Below are 15,035 nucleotides of genomic sequence, written 5' to 3'. Positions count from 1 at the left end.
GGTCAGGCAATCGCAAATACTAATGCTAAGTTTTATTTGCAATTTCATGGTATTCGCAAGGGCTATACCACAAACCCTGCAAATATGAAAGCGAAAAGTTATTTGCGGGCCATCTTTGACACTAACCCCCACGAATATGGAGAAGTGTATTGTGGGGGGTACATGTCTTCTGGTAGGGGAGATGGTGCTGACTGGAGGAAGGGTAATGCCAGGGGTGATCAGGTCAGGGTGATATGTCTAGACAGGTGGGGGATCAGATTGGGGAAAATGTTCAGGCAAGGAAGTTTGGCACCATGGCTGTCTTTGATTTCATTTTCGTGTCAGAGCTCAGATATATTCCCCAGCCGCTAGCACCAGTGCTTCCATGCTACTAGGGCATGTAATATGGGCCCATGTGGTTGAAGTCTACCTTGTATGGTACATGCTCTATGCATTTTCTGAACAGGCTACTGCATTGTAAGGGGATCATTTCTATAAGGAGCTGCCTAGATTTAGCAATTCATTTGCATCCAGATTTTTCAGCACACATATTCTTGTTTTTCAGATTGCATTTTATGGAAAATAAATAGCTTGTTTATGATTTGTTCTCATTATTACATGATATGTCAAATATCCTACTACTTGGAGAAATCATCTTTTTTTTTCACATACGAATAATACATTTTTATATCGATTACTTTTTCACACAAATTACTTTTCATATAAACCAACTGCCTTTTCTCATGTATGATTTCATTTATGCAATTTATTTTCTTACCAGTATGATGCCTTTTAATTTAAATTTTATATATATTTATTGTATTTATACATGATCCTATAGTACACAAAACTTTAAAAAAAGAAAGTTGACCAAATTTACTTCTCCAAACTTTTATAGGCTTTATCTCTGTTATTGTAACCCCACTTTTGGTACCTTTTCACTAAGTGGGTCACATATATTTTTATAGTTTTAGCATGTCAGCTATTTTTGTTGTTGTTTCTATGTTTAATATATGTTCTTACAGACATTAATACACCCCTGATGCAGGTGTCTGCATAAACATGATTGTGTCAGGTCCCTATCTATGTTTTCCTGCTGGGGGAGTGTGTGGCGCAGTGGATAAAGCTACAGCCTCAGCACCCTGGGGTTGTGGGTTTAAGGCTGCTCCTTGTGACCTGGGCAAGTCATTTAATCCTCCCCATTGCCCCAGGTACATTAGATAGATTGTGAGCCCACCAGGACAGAGAGGGAAAAATGCCTACTTGAATAAATTCATGTAAACCATTCTGAGCAACTTTGGGAGAACGGTATAGAAAATTGAATGAATAAATAAAGCACTTGGTTTGACATCCTGACATGCTTTCCTATTTTAGACTTGCTTCTAGTCACCTCTGGTGTTTTATCTGCCTTTCTAGTTCCCTTCTTTCTGCACCTAGATTATAGATAGCAAGACTGTACATACATGCATGTGACAATATATGCAAGTACAGATACATGACCATTCTTTGGCTGCATACAATTCTGTAAGTGTAGACTTCTAGTCACTAAAATTCCCTGAATCTATCTCACGTTTCAGAACTTTTTCCCCCCACTGGAAAGCTTCCATAGAGCTTCCATAGAGCTCATGATATAGGTTCTGCAGCATTTTAGCAATCTTCTCTGGATCATCATGGATATCTTTTTTTAGATAAAGGTTACAAGGAGGCATACTATTTTAAGTTCCTTTTTTTAATTAAGGTCCTTGATACATTAAGAAACATTAAACTATATAAAAAAGAAGAATAGCTGCTACTGTCACTCATTTGAATAGTACCTTTAGACTACTACAGTCAAGGGCATTAATGTGAGCAGGAGTGAAAGGAGATCCGGACCATCTGCTGACTCTCAGTATGACAGCACAGAGGGTTAAAAAAAAAAAAAAAATTAAATCTAATCATCAGTAGTAAATAGATCTGTTTAATATCAGTACTAAGATTTTGCACATTTTAAAATCATTACTAGAAACTGATTTAAATATATAGTTAGATTGTAAGCTCTTCTGAGCAGGGACTCTCTCTTGAATGTTTTAATGTACATCACTGCATATGTCTGGCAGTGCTATAGAAATGATAAGTAGTAGTAGTACCCCTTCCCAAATCTAACTGATGTAACCTCGCTGTCCTTACAGCACCTCTTGTTGTACACCGTCTTGAACTGAAAAGGTATGATGGGGATATAAATAAAGCTATTATCATTAAATAATCATAAATAAGTATAAACTATGCATCACAAATCTTCTGGAAAACAGATGCAGAAAGGAAAATAACTCTATTATACTTTTGAAAAGAAAGATCTATTCTAGAAAATATATATGTAGAAATTTTCCTTAAATACAGTGTGAATGTCTTTAATGCATGCAAAATGTACATTTTAGGCATTCATGTCAGTCCAATGAAAACAATTTCTTACCTTAAAATTATGCACCTTTTCATATTTGGGAATCTGTTCATTTTCCTTCAGCGTCGCTCTCCTGACTAGTGATGTTAACTGTGAATAAGCAAAGAGTTTAAGAGGTTGCCAGAATGTCACGGTCGACTTCTGAGACCCCAGCTTCATTCCCAAGGCTGCTACACACACATCCTGTTGATGACTCTCTTGTTGTCGATTGTAAAGGGTACATCGGTTAGCTTTCAGTCCTGACCAAGACTCTTTGGATGGCATTTTGAATTTTACAGTAAATCTACCTTTCTCACTTCACTTAATCCAAGAAATGAATTAATATGAACCCCATGCAGAAAGCTAAGCTACACTACAGTTGTGGAGGTCCACACTTTATCACAACAACGAAGTCCATAATCATGTGCTTTCTAGAAAATAATTATACAACCAAAAAAATCCCTTTTGCCTCCGTCTTCCGAAAGGTCTTATGTGATGCTTCAGGATACGTGCATGCTATTGAAATGAATGCACATAAAAATTTAGAGCATCAGTAAACAATACCAAAAGCTTCCACAAGTCTGTTCTTCATCTGTTTAGAAAGCAACATGATTTAATAAGATAGTGCATGTGGGCAAGCTTGATTCTTGCATTTAATCAGCTGATGTGGCTGTAGGCTGGAACCATGCCTGGCATGCTGCAAACAATCAGCTTCTAGCCCCAGTCAGCAGAAGAGGGGGAGGGAGACTGGGCTTTAGCTGTCATGTTACAGACAGGTCATAATACAAGGCGGCTAACCAATGAAACAGCGGCAGGAGGGCTTCAGCTCTCCATTTTCCGCCTTGTTCCCCCTACACAAGACTTTCATTCCAGCTCAAGGAAAGAAAATAAGAGTGGGAAGCTAATGAGCAATGAGTGAGTCATGGATCCTTACAAAACAGCACCTTTTGTCATTTCAAAAGCAAGAAGATGGCAACATACTGTTCCCATGCTTGTAAAATCTAATGCAGTATGACAATCTAGTTAGGGTACTTTTATGTTTGTGTACCATGCTTGAAGAAGATGCTGAGGCAACTTCACAGAGCAGCACTTAACACTGGAAAGCATGAATCAAGAAATAATATATGGGAATGCTAGTGTACAGTGCCATGCTTCCCTACAAAAATAAAACAGCATTTTATATACACTGTACAGTAACACCATTGCAGAAACTCATGTAAACCGCTCTGAATTGACTCCCCAGTTATTAATAGTGGTATAGAAGCTTTCAATAAACACAAACATAAAACATATACTGTATATTGGACAAACAGACGCAATTAAAGAATCTCTTCATTAAAACATCTTAAGTTAGTACAGACTAATTTAAAAAAAGCACTGTCATTAGAAACGGTCACTCAAACTTATCCTGTGGTGAGCCCCATCTAGTGGTATACCTAGAATATTTGACATCTGGAGTAGAGAATGACACGGTGACAAAATTCATTACCGTTCCCGTCCCCGCGGATAACCGCGGGAAATAATCCCATGTCATTTTCTAGTGTCTATTTCAACCTCAATAATTCTACACCAGCATTCTTCAAAGCAAAGCTGTCCCCGTTCATACTCTGATTCTTATGTGAGCCAAGGATAATGAAGCCATTGTGACATCACTGATGTGATTGGCTCTTAGGCACTGGTGGAATGAGGCATTATGACATCACAATATCTGCTCTGGATACCAGAGACTGCCATTCTGTAGTGTCTATCTCAACCTCAATCCTACACCAGCATTCTTCAAAGCAAAGCTTGCGGGTCAGTGGTTGTGGCCATTCATACTCTGATTCTTCTCTCTCTCCTTAAAAAATGACATGAAGATGGTTTCCCGTGGTTATCCGCGGGGACGGGGACGGTGATTAATTTTTTCACCGTGTCATTCTCTAATCTGGAGTGGATCATTTTTTTAAAACCTAAAACAAAAGATTTCCTCCCTACCCTCCCATCCCTCATGTTAAAATGACTACCTTGGCTAGTGGGGATGCCTAAACCCCACCAATGGAAGAGGTCCTCTGTCCAAGCCCCCTTTGTGCTGTCTGAGCAATGGAGAAGTTGGCAGCACGCTTTCAGCTGCTGATGCAAGCACTTCCTGCGTCTGCTCAGTTCATGAATCCAAGTATTGCCTACACCTGAGGGGGGGGGGGGGTCATTCCCATTGCCTTACCCTTGGTGCACTATTGGCACCAGCCAATCAGGTTTTTAGGCATTCACAATGAAATGCATGAGATAAATTTGCATATACTACCTACACTAATGCACATTTGCAATCCTGTACTTAGAGTAGTATCTTGCAAACTTTGCGAGCCAGAAGTACTCTAAATTGGGGGCCGCAGCTCGAGGGCACCTGGAAGTGCGTTGACGTCAACGCGATGTCATGCACACGCATACATTTAACATTTGTAATGTCATCACATCGACGTCCACGCATGCGCGGAGGCCTTCCAGACGGAGCCCTGAGATGCCAGTGGTGGTGTTTGCTGAAAAAGAAAAGGCACGGAGAGGAGAAACGCCAGGGATAAAGAAAGGAGCTGGCTGACTGCCTACAGGACGTGCCTCTCCTGTGAGAGGCATGTCCTGCAGGCAGTCAGCTGGAGCTGGCGCCTCTCCTCCCCGGCACAGCGTGGCACACAGTTTGCGATACACTGACTTAGAATAATGGGTTGAGAATTAGGGAAGCTAGGACTCAAATCCTGCATCTTTCACTGCCCCTTCTCGTGATCTTGGACAAATTCCTGCATTCTCTATTGCCTCAAGTATAAGAGATTGAAAGTAGAGAATGACACGGTGACAAAATTCATCACCGTTCCTGACCCCGCGGATAACCGCAGGAAACCATCTTCATGTCATTCTTTAAGGAGAGAGGGAAGAATCAGAGTATAATTGGGCACAACCACTGACCCGCAAGCTTTGCTTTGAAGAATGCTGGTGTAGGATTGAGGTTGAGATAGACACTACAGAATGGCAGTCTCTTGTATCCAGAGCAGATATTGTGATGTCATAATGCCTCATTCCACCAGTGCCTAAGAGCCAATCACATCAGTGATGTCACAATGGCTTCATTATCCTTGGCTCACATAAGAATCAGAGTATGAATGGCCACAACAACTGACTCGCAAGCTTTGCTTTGAAGAATGCTGGTGTAGAAGGACTGAGGTTGAAATGGACACTAGAAAATGACATGGGATTATTTCCCGCGGGGACGGGAACGGTGATGAATTTTGTCACCGTGTCATTCTCTAATTGAAAGCCCTCACAGGCAGGGCCTTATCAGCTACACCTCAATATGTAACTCACCTTGCCTTCAGATTTGGAAGACATCAATAATTAAATCAGAAATCCATACCCATTTTATACACACTCATTGTGGGCATCCTGAAAACTCATGATTGGTGCTCTCCCAGGATTTAAGAACCACTGCTGCAGGGATAAGTCCATGTTTTATTACCAATAAAATACAATCAGAAAACATCTTAATTTAGCGGTATACGGTCTCTAGTTTTGGCTACTGACATGAAGAAAATCTGAAATTAATTATACTTCCCCATTTTTGTCTCCAAAAATGTTGTATTTTTTTTCCTACAGATGACAATCTCTTGTTTTCTTCTGACAATTTCCATTGTTAATATAGCTCATAATAATAAACATAAGTAAATTAATTAATTCTTGGAAAAATCAGGTCTATTCAATGACAATTGAAGAAACAGCAAATATCACTCTCATATGACTGTAGTTTAACAATATAGGACGGTAAATCAAAAAGTAAAGGCAAAACTCGCATATGAACGCTTTCCTAATTCTATCAACTTGTGTGTGCAGTTTTATGTTTAGCACACAGGTTCTACACCAGTGTCAGGTGCACGCACAGCAATATAATAATTAGTTTTTTTAATTACCAATTATTGGCTATAATTGGTGTTGTTCTGTGCTAATTGGACTAATTAACAGTTATGCGGATAACTGCTCTTAGGGCTAGATTCACTAACCTGCCCGATCATGACCAATCCGTGTCCGATCCGGGCAGGTCCGATGGATTCTGCAACCAATAATATTCTAATGGGGGCGATTGGAGGAACGCCCCTATCTGCCGACATGTGTGCGATCCTGATGCATGCGCAGACCATCTGCTTTCCCTGTAGATGGTCTGCGCATGCGTTCATGTTCATTTTTGCTGCGTTTTTTTTTTTGGGGGGGAGGGGCTGACTCTTCTGTTTCTCTTCAACTATCATTAGTTGTCTTGAAGGGCGATCCCCGGCGGCAGCAGCCTCTTTTAAAGGCTAAAACTCACTTGCCCCAACTCTCCTGCTCTCTGCTGCCTTCCCTGCAGTGTGAGCCCACAGGTTTAAAGTGGGGCTGCACTGCGCAGCCCCGCTTTAAACACACGGGCTCACACTGCAGGGAATGAGGCAGAGAGCAGGAGAGTCGGGGCAGCAGAGATCAGTCTGGGCGGCAGAGAAAAGGGGGAGTTTGGATTCAGAGCAGAGAGCAGGGCGGCGAGTCAGGGCAGAGAGTAGGGCGGCAAGAGGAGAGTCAGAGTGGCAGGGCTGAAAGGCAGGAGAAGGGCAGAGAGCAGGGCGACGAGAGGAGCTAAACAATGCAGCCAACAGCCACTGCTCTCCCCCATAATCCAGCCCCAGGGCTTCTGCAGGGTAAAGGCAGCCAGATCGGGGCAGCAGAGAGCAGGGCGTCAATGGAGTTGGAGAGTGGGAAAGGATGTTTGCAACTGGTCCCCAGCAGTCACTTCTTGTGTTATCAGCCAGCCCAGTCGGTTTGCAAAATTTGTTTAGTGAATCGCATCCCTGCCTACTTTGCATGCCATTCAACCTCATTTGCATGCGCAAATCGGATCAGCAGAGGTAAGTGAATTGGGCCGTAGTAAAATCGGGTCGCAAACCAATCGGTACATGATCAGTTTGCTTTGTGAATCTAGCCCTTAGGCTTCTGTATAATTGCAAGAGGGATGTAGACTTGGGACAGGCAAAGGTGGGGCAGGGGTGTGCCTAGCACTTACATGCGTGGGTTATGCAGTTAGGTGATGTGGCTACTGCCAGTGTGTTCTCATGAACTCTCATCAGCAGGCCACTGTATTTTCCACAAACTTGAGCAGGGACAGGCCAGAATTCATCAAAGTTTTATTGTTCTTCTTATCATTATTGTTGTCAGAATGCACCGTCAGCCAATCAACATTGCACATCCGGATTTCTTCAATCTCTACACTGGGTTTTTCAGTTCCCAACAAAAACATGCTTCATTTAAATTCAAAAAGGAAAAAACACTCCAGCAATTAGTCCAAACCACAACTCCCACAATGCCCTTTCATTCATCTTCATGGTTTAGACACTTGTGCAGTTTCAGTGATCAGCTCAGACTACAATTCCCACAATGCACTTCAGTCACCATTCTGAGTTAGGTAGCTGTGCTGTGCAGTTCATTAGCAAATTAAATAAATCATTCTGTTATGCACACTTTTCTCAATAACAAACATCACAGTTCAAAAGGAAAACTTTCTCCAAACAGGGTGAGGCTTCCAGTAGCCTAATACTCTCTGTGGTCCAGCCAGCATGGTGGAGCAGAAGAAAAAAAAAATACCAGAAGAAAACACTATTTAAGTTTCATTCTTAACATAAGAACATAAGAATTGCCGCTGCTGGGTCAGACCGTTCACACGGCGGCCCTCTGGTCAAAGACCAGCACCCTTACTGAGACTAGCCCTACCATTCTTGCCTTTAAGCTGCAGCCTGCATTGCTCAGACCCACTCCATGAGTTCTGGTCCCATTTCAGCCTTCCACTCACTGGTTTCCTGCTGCATTGGCTCCCCTTGGAAGTTCAGGTCAGAAACCAGCATAGTTTCCTCTGGTAGCTCTTCCATTGCTAAATCAGAAGGGACGTTGGAAGCAGGTGTGTGGGAGTTAGGAGTTGAGAGCAATCTCAAAAAAGTGGGCCTTTAGTTTGGATTTCAATACTGCTAGAGAAGGAACCTGATGTAATGACTCAGGCAGTCCGTTCCATGAATATGGTGTAGAAAGATAGAAAGGAGCGAATCTGGAGTTGGCAGTGGAGGAAAAGGGTACAGACAGGAGGGACTTACCTGATGAACAGAGTTCATTGGGGGGGGGGGGGGAGCATAGGGGGATGGGGAGCAAGTGAAGTGATCTCTGCTAAGCTAGTATTTTGCAACTTTGGGCGCATTTATGCCTGCCAAAACTTGTCAAACTAATGGCAGTTAGATGCATAAATGACATTATTCTATAACATTGCGCCTAAATCCTGGGAATGTCCCCGATCTGCCCATGCCACTCCCCCACTGGAGTTGCGCACCATAAAATTTAGGTGCCCATATTATAGAATAGGACGTAGGGCAGATTCATGCATAGCTCCTAATGATTGCTAATTCTCACCAACTATTGATTAATAATGCCTGATTAGCTCATTATTTTCTGGGATCCAAATCCCTCTTTGGACAATCTGTACAGAATCTGGTGGCCAGTGCCTAAAACTATGCACTAAGTGACAGAATGAGGGAGATAGTGCTAGATACCTGCAAGGAAGGAAAGGGAAAACACTTACTACAACATGAATTACAATGCAGTAACTGTTAGTGCGCACAGGTGGTAACTGTCCGCTTTGGCATGATAATTATCACCCGCTAATTCATATGCGACCTGCAGATGCTGGAATAGGGTGGGAAGTGGGCAGGTCCTGAGTGTGATTATCAAAGAACATGGACTGTGCCTTGCAGTTAGTGCACAGTAACTGACCACATGCTGTCACTGATACATACAGTGCAGATGCACTTAATAGGGGATGGTAAATTTATCCATGCTGTCACTGTGCAGTAAAGGGTTTTGTGTGTGAAAACTGCACGGGAAGATGCTAGGAAGGTCCCCAACAGTCACCACATAGGCTCTGCATTTACTGCACAGTAATTTGGGAACTATAACTATATGCCTGTATATAGACACCCAGAGGGTACCTTTGGAGCCCATTCTGTAAAGCAGGGTCCTCAAATCCAGTCTTTGAGGTCTGCAACCCAGTCTGGTTTTCAGGATTCCCACAATGAATATTTACGAGATCTACTTGCATGCAGTGAATGCAAATAGATTCCATACATAGTCATCGTGGAAATCCTGTGGACCTCAAAGACTGGATTTGAGGACTCCTACTGTAAAGAACATAGGCTCTGGCGTAATGAGGGAGGTTGGTTCCCTGGGTGGTGGCGCCCGGAATCAACAGGCAGTGCACCCCCTCAACTTTTTCCCGCTGCTTGGGTGCCCCCCTCCCAATGTACCTCTTGAAATGTTTGCTGGCATGGGCAGCATCTTCTATCTGTTGCTTGTGCTGGCCTCAGCTCCCTTCTGACATCACTTCCTGGGCACAGGATGTGATGTCAGAAGGGAGCTGAGGCTGGCATGAGCAGCAGGTGGAAGATGCTGCTCACATCGGCAAACATTTCAAGAGGTATGCAAAAGGCAGAGGAGGAGAACAATAATACTCAACTATAATTTAGGCATGGGCATTTACATCAGCCATAGAGCTGAAGTAAGTGTTCGCATTTAAATGCTGTACATAGATGTGTAACTTATACTACTCTATAAGTGGAAAAAAGTGAGTCCTGCCCTTGCTCACCTCAGACTTCGTCTATGTAAGTTAGGCACATATTTACACAATTGGCATCTATGTGCACATGTGCTATTATTCCAGTGATTTATATGTAATCAGTGCATAAATGCTAACAAATATTTTGTAGAATTGCCTGCATTCAGGTCTTTTTTGTTCTGTTCTGAAAAAATTCTTGTGGAGCTCAACTAAGCTATTCCTTTTCTGACATGAGACTGACTCACAGTTGATGACATTGAAAACTCAGAACATTTTGTCCTTTTCCAGATGTAGCAAGCAGTGCACTAGTGTATTCAGAGTGTGACTGACAAACAAAATCTGCTCTGTTCTGTTTCGTCTGTATTCATGTACTGTTATGGACATGGGGGATTTTACAGTGCATATCTTAAATCAGTTCTTTAGATCTATCAGCACAAAACATTCATATAAAAAATATTCCTCAACATATATGTCTTTTATAGCATTGAAAATATGAGAATTTTCAGATATATTTCACAATATTAGAAATGTTTTTAATAATCTTATTCTGTGCCCATCAGGTCCAGCACAATCCAGTAAGCACGGTAAGCATAGCAGGGAGTTCCAACCTCTGGGAGCTTTCCTCTCCCCAACTCCTGTAGGTCTGGTATTTCTTCCCCTTGTGTGGTCATGCATTGCATTTCGCCTTCTCCTTATGACCCTTCCCCCTTTGCACAGTCTGACAGCTCTCTCATCCTCCCCACACCAAGTACTGCACCTCTCATAGGGCTAGATTCACAAAGCAAACCGATTGTGTACCGATTGGTTTGCGACCCCTTTACTATCAAATTTCCATCCGGCCTGATTCGCTTACCTCTCCTGTGTCCGCTTTGAATCTGTGCATGCAAATGAGGTGAAACACATGCAAATTGGACAGCGACCCGATTCACTACACCAAATTTCTGATCCGACTGGGCTGGCTGATCACCTGAAGAAGCGACTGCTGGGGACCAGTCGAAAATGTCTTTCCAACTAGAAGCCCTGCTCTCTGCCCTGCAATCTCTCCTGCCTACTTGCCCCGAATGCTGCCCTGCTTCTTATCTCCTGCTGCTCATCTTTACGATGCTCTTCTCCTGCCTGCCCAAACTGCTGCCTGCCCCAAACTGCCATGATTTCCTGCCTGCCTCGACACTCCCACCCTTCCCCGCAGTACAAGCCTGTGGTTTTAACCCGCGGGCTCTAAGCGGGTTAAAACCACGGGCTCCATTTATCTTTTTATTAGCCTTGGTAACTGGCTGAAAGTGACCGATAGAACTCCGGGCTGCTGTTTGTCGCGTGATTTAGCTCGAGCATGTGCGTCCATAAGACCATCTCCGTCCTCCTCCTGAAATAAGGGCTTGATAGAGCAGGAGAAGCAGGAGAGACGGCGTGAATCTGCTAGTTAAAAATCTCCCCGAAGTCCTGCCGCCCTTCATTGTCCTTCCCCCGCCCTGCGAGGCCATGGTTTTAACCCGCAGGTTAAAACCACAGGCTCACAGGGCTCAAAACTACTAAAAAAAAAGTACAAAGTTAAAAAAAAAAAATCTCGCTGCTTCGATGGTCTGCGCATGCGCGATCCATGCAGGCAGATGGGGGCATTCCTCTGATTGCCCCCATATGCATATTTTACTTTAGTGAATTCATCAGACCTGCCCGGATCGGGCCCAATCGGGAAGGTTAGTGAATTCAGCCCATAGTCCAGCATCTTTTCCCCCCTCCCCCTTGCAGTCTGACCTTTCTTTCCCTTCCCTCCTCCCCCTTTGGTGGTCCTGTAAACTTGCCTAGGTTTCTGGCAGCTGTCAACAATACAAGAAAGTAACCTCCATTCAGCCTCACAGGCCTTTCTGCAGCCACATCCCACCTCTTCTGGTACAAACTCCTCTTTCCACAAGGGTGGGACACAGCTACTGGAAGGCTTTCTAGATCAGAGGGAGCATGCTTGTGTTGTTGACTACTACCAGTGACCCAGACAGATTTACAGGAGCACTAAAGGGGGAGGAAAGGAGAGAAATTCTGAATTATGTGATGGGGAGGGGTGAGGGGGGAGGGAGGAAAGTGAGAGAGGTACTGGATTTGGTGATGGGAAATGTAGAAGCAGAGGTACTGGATTCAGGAAGGGGAAAGGATAAGGAAAAGAGGTGCGTACCTCTTGACATGTTTGCTGCCACGAGCAGCATCTTCTACCTGCTGCTTGTGCTGGCCTTGGCTTCCTTATGACATCACTTCTTGTTTATGGGACCAGGACATGATATCAGAAGAGAGCCAAGGCCGGCGTGAGTATCAGGTGGAAGATGTTGCTCAATTCGGTGAACATTTCAAAAGGTAAGTGAAATTGTTATGTTATGTATGTTATGTTATGGACTTCAGAGGGTATGAAGGAGAGAGAGGTAAAGATTGGGTCTACTGAGGGAGAGGAGAGCAAGAGGTGTTGAATTTAGGGTGGGGGGGGGGAAGTAAAGAGAGAGAGATCTTATAAGGTGGTAAGAAACAGAGGGACAGAGTCACTGGATCCATAGAGGGAGAAAGGGAGAGAGAGAGATACAGATGCTGAACTGTAGGGAGGGGGCAGCTGAGAGAGAGGGAGAGATGCTGGCCTATGCTGGGTATGGAAGAAAGGGAATGGGGAGATGGGCATGAGGAAGGACAGGGACACAGAGGGTCAATGTTATACAGAGAGATACTGAGAGGACAGATGCTAAACATGGGGAGTGGACAGGGAAAGGGACACAGAGAGAAGATGCTGGACAGGATGGATACAGATTTAGGGGGAATGAATGATGGACATTGAGAAAGAAGAAACATCAAATGAACAGGAGATCCTAGAAAGAGCAGAAGACGGATGAAACTCGAGGGTGGGGGGTGAGAAGGGAAACAAAGATGGATGGAACCAGGGGAGGGGTGGGGAAAAGGAGAACAGAGTAGAAGATGAATGGTACTAGGAGGTAGGAAAGGAGAATGGAGCAGAAAATGACAGATCTGGGGGCAGGGAAGAAAGAGCAAAATATGAAAAGGGCTTGGTGATTGAGTGGGAGAATTTTGGGGGAACAGACTAGAGAATTATGGATGGAAGAGACAGAGTCAGAATTTTGAGGGAATAGTTAGGATTTAGCAATTGGTAGATATGGGTGGAGATGTATTGATTTGGGAGAATCAATTAGGGTTAATATGCGAGTATGAGAAAGGGGATGATGTGTGGGTAAAAGTTAAGGCATAGTATGAACAACTTGGAAGAATGAGGAAAGAGAATTAGAAGCACTGAAAATGGATGGGGGGTACTATGGAGAGGTATGAGAGGAAGGAATCTGTTCTCTGAAGAGGTTGAATGGGAGAGTGGAATGGTGAAAGAGAGGCAATAGGAGATGAGATAGAGGTTAAGAGACAGAAGAATGGCCTGGAGGAATGGGAAGGAAGAGAAAGAGGGATGGAGTTGGAGCTGGTGAGGGGATAAGAGGCAGTGGAAGGTAGGTAAAGGCTGAGAAGGTGAGTACAGAGAATGGAAAGATAGGATTAGGGGGTGGATGAAAGACAGAGAGGGGGGACAGGAGACTGGAGGACGAGAGAGACAGAGAAGGCAATGGGAGTGCTGGAGAGAGGATAAGAGGATGATAGAAAAAGCTGGTAGGTAGATAAGAGATGAAAAGGAGACTAAGGATTAGAGAGAAAGAAAGAATGAAGGGAAACATCAAATGGATAGATACAAAGCCAGAGAAGAGAAAAATGAGGAAATAAACTTAAAAAGACAGATCAGTGCAGGACAGATATAGAGAAGTAAAGGAAAAAGACAAGAGGAGAAAGAAGAAATAGAAAGAAACCTGGAAAATAATGTCAAAACATTGAAGCAGAGAAAAATGAAGGCAGATAAAGACCATCTGGCCTATCCAGTCTGCCCATCCATGCCATCTACTATCACCTTCCTCTCCCCTAGAGATCCTATATATATATGCCTAAGAACATATTAGTTATACAGAGCCAGACCAATGGTCCATCTAGCCTAGCATCTCCAACAGTGGCCAATCCAGGTCACAAGTACCTGGCAGAAACCCAAATAATAGCAGCATTCTTTGCTACTGATCCGGGGGGGGGGGGGGGGGGGAGCGCCGATTTATAGGTTGTGGGGTCGGGATGCCATAAAACCTAGCACCAATCCTGGTGCCCATTGATTAGGGGCTGATTCACTAAATAATTTTTTTCCCCAAAAGCACAGAATGGGAAAAAGTCATCTGAGATTAAGGCCCCAAACTTACAAGATCAAACACTGTGCTGTTTTTAACTCTGGTGGATAGGAAAACCCTTCAGCTCTCACTAGCTCCTGGCAAACAACATTAGGCAGATTAATTCAGTCTCCATAGGATAATCTATCAGGCACAAAGGAAAATGTTTATCTAGAAGATGCTCAACAGATGTAAAGCAAACCTGCATATCTTACTTATATAAAATAGATTTCAATGCAAGGTCTAATATTACAAAATATGCTTTTCATAATAAATCTGTAAACACTAATGCAGCAGGAAATATGTTTTCCATTATGTTGTCCAATAGTTTTATTATTCAGGACAAATTTTTAATATCCTTCAAACAGTAATAGAGTCTGCATGGAATGCAGAATGGAAGAATTAGATAAGAGTATAACAACTAAGATTATTAAAATCTATTATTAGAACGTGGAGTGTGGAAATATATTTTGCTTGAAAGTGTCTCAGTGTTGCAAAAGCATTAAAAGTGGAGGGTCTGATATTCAAAATGATTTGAATGGCCAGGAGGCTCCTGACTGTTTAAATTGCCTGTCCAAGGCTAACCGGGCATTTTCAGCAGCATTTACAAGAAAGCCGCTGAAAATGCCTAGTTAGCGTCCAAGTCGAAATCGGCTATTTTGGGGTCATTCTGTTGGTAGAGTCAGCACTTAATGAGTTAAGTGCTCATTTTTAGCATTTAACTAGCTAAGATAACCGCATAAATAGGAATGTGTTTTTTTCGGTCCTCCCTTTATACAGT

The 15,035-nt window shown here is 43.2% G+C and overlaps 1 protein-coding gene across 5 annotated transcripts in view; it reads right to left on the bottom strand.

Annotated features, from left to right (window-relative positions):
- Nucleotides 1–15,035, bottom strand: part of CHN1 (chimerin 1) — a 186,766-nt gene that overhangs the window by 56,214 nt on the left and 115,517 nt on the right. For all 5 annotated transcript variants that reach the window (XM_033947246.1, XM_033947247.1, XM_033947248.1 and 2 more), the window contains one exon: nucleotides 2,429–2,506. In XM_033947246.1, the coding sequence (XP_033803137.1) occupies nucleotides 2,429–2,506 (78 nt within the window). The remainder of the gene's footprint in view (nucleotides 1–2,428; nucleotides 2,507–15,035) is intronic.

This window comes from Geotrypetes seraphini, chromosome 5 (assembly GCF_902459505.1).
Source record: "Geotrypetes seraphini chromosome 5, aGeoSer1.1, whole genome shotgun sequence".
NCBI classification, from domain to species: domain Eukaryota; kingdom Metazoa; phylum Chordata; class Amphibia; order Gymnophiona; family Dermophiidae; genus Geotrypetes; species Geotrypetes seraphini.
This window is presented reverse-complemented; position numbering and strand designations above follow the sequence as displayed.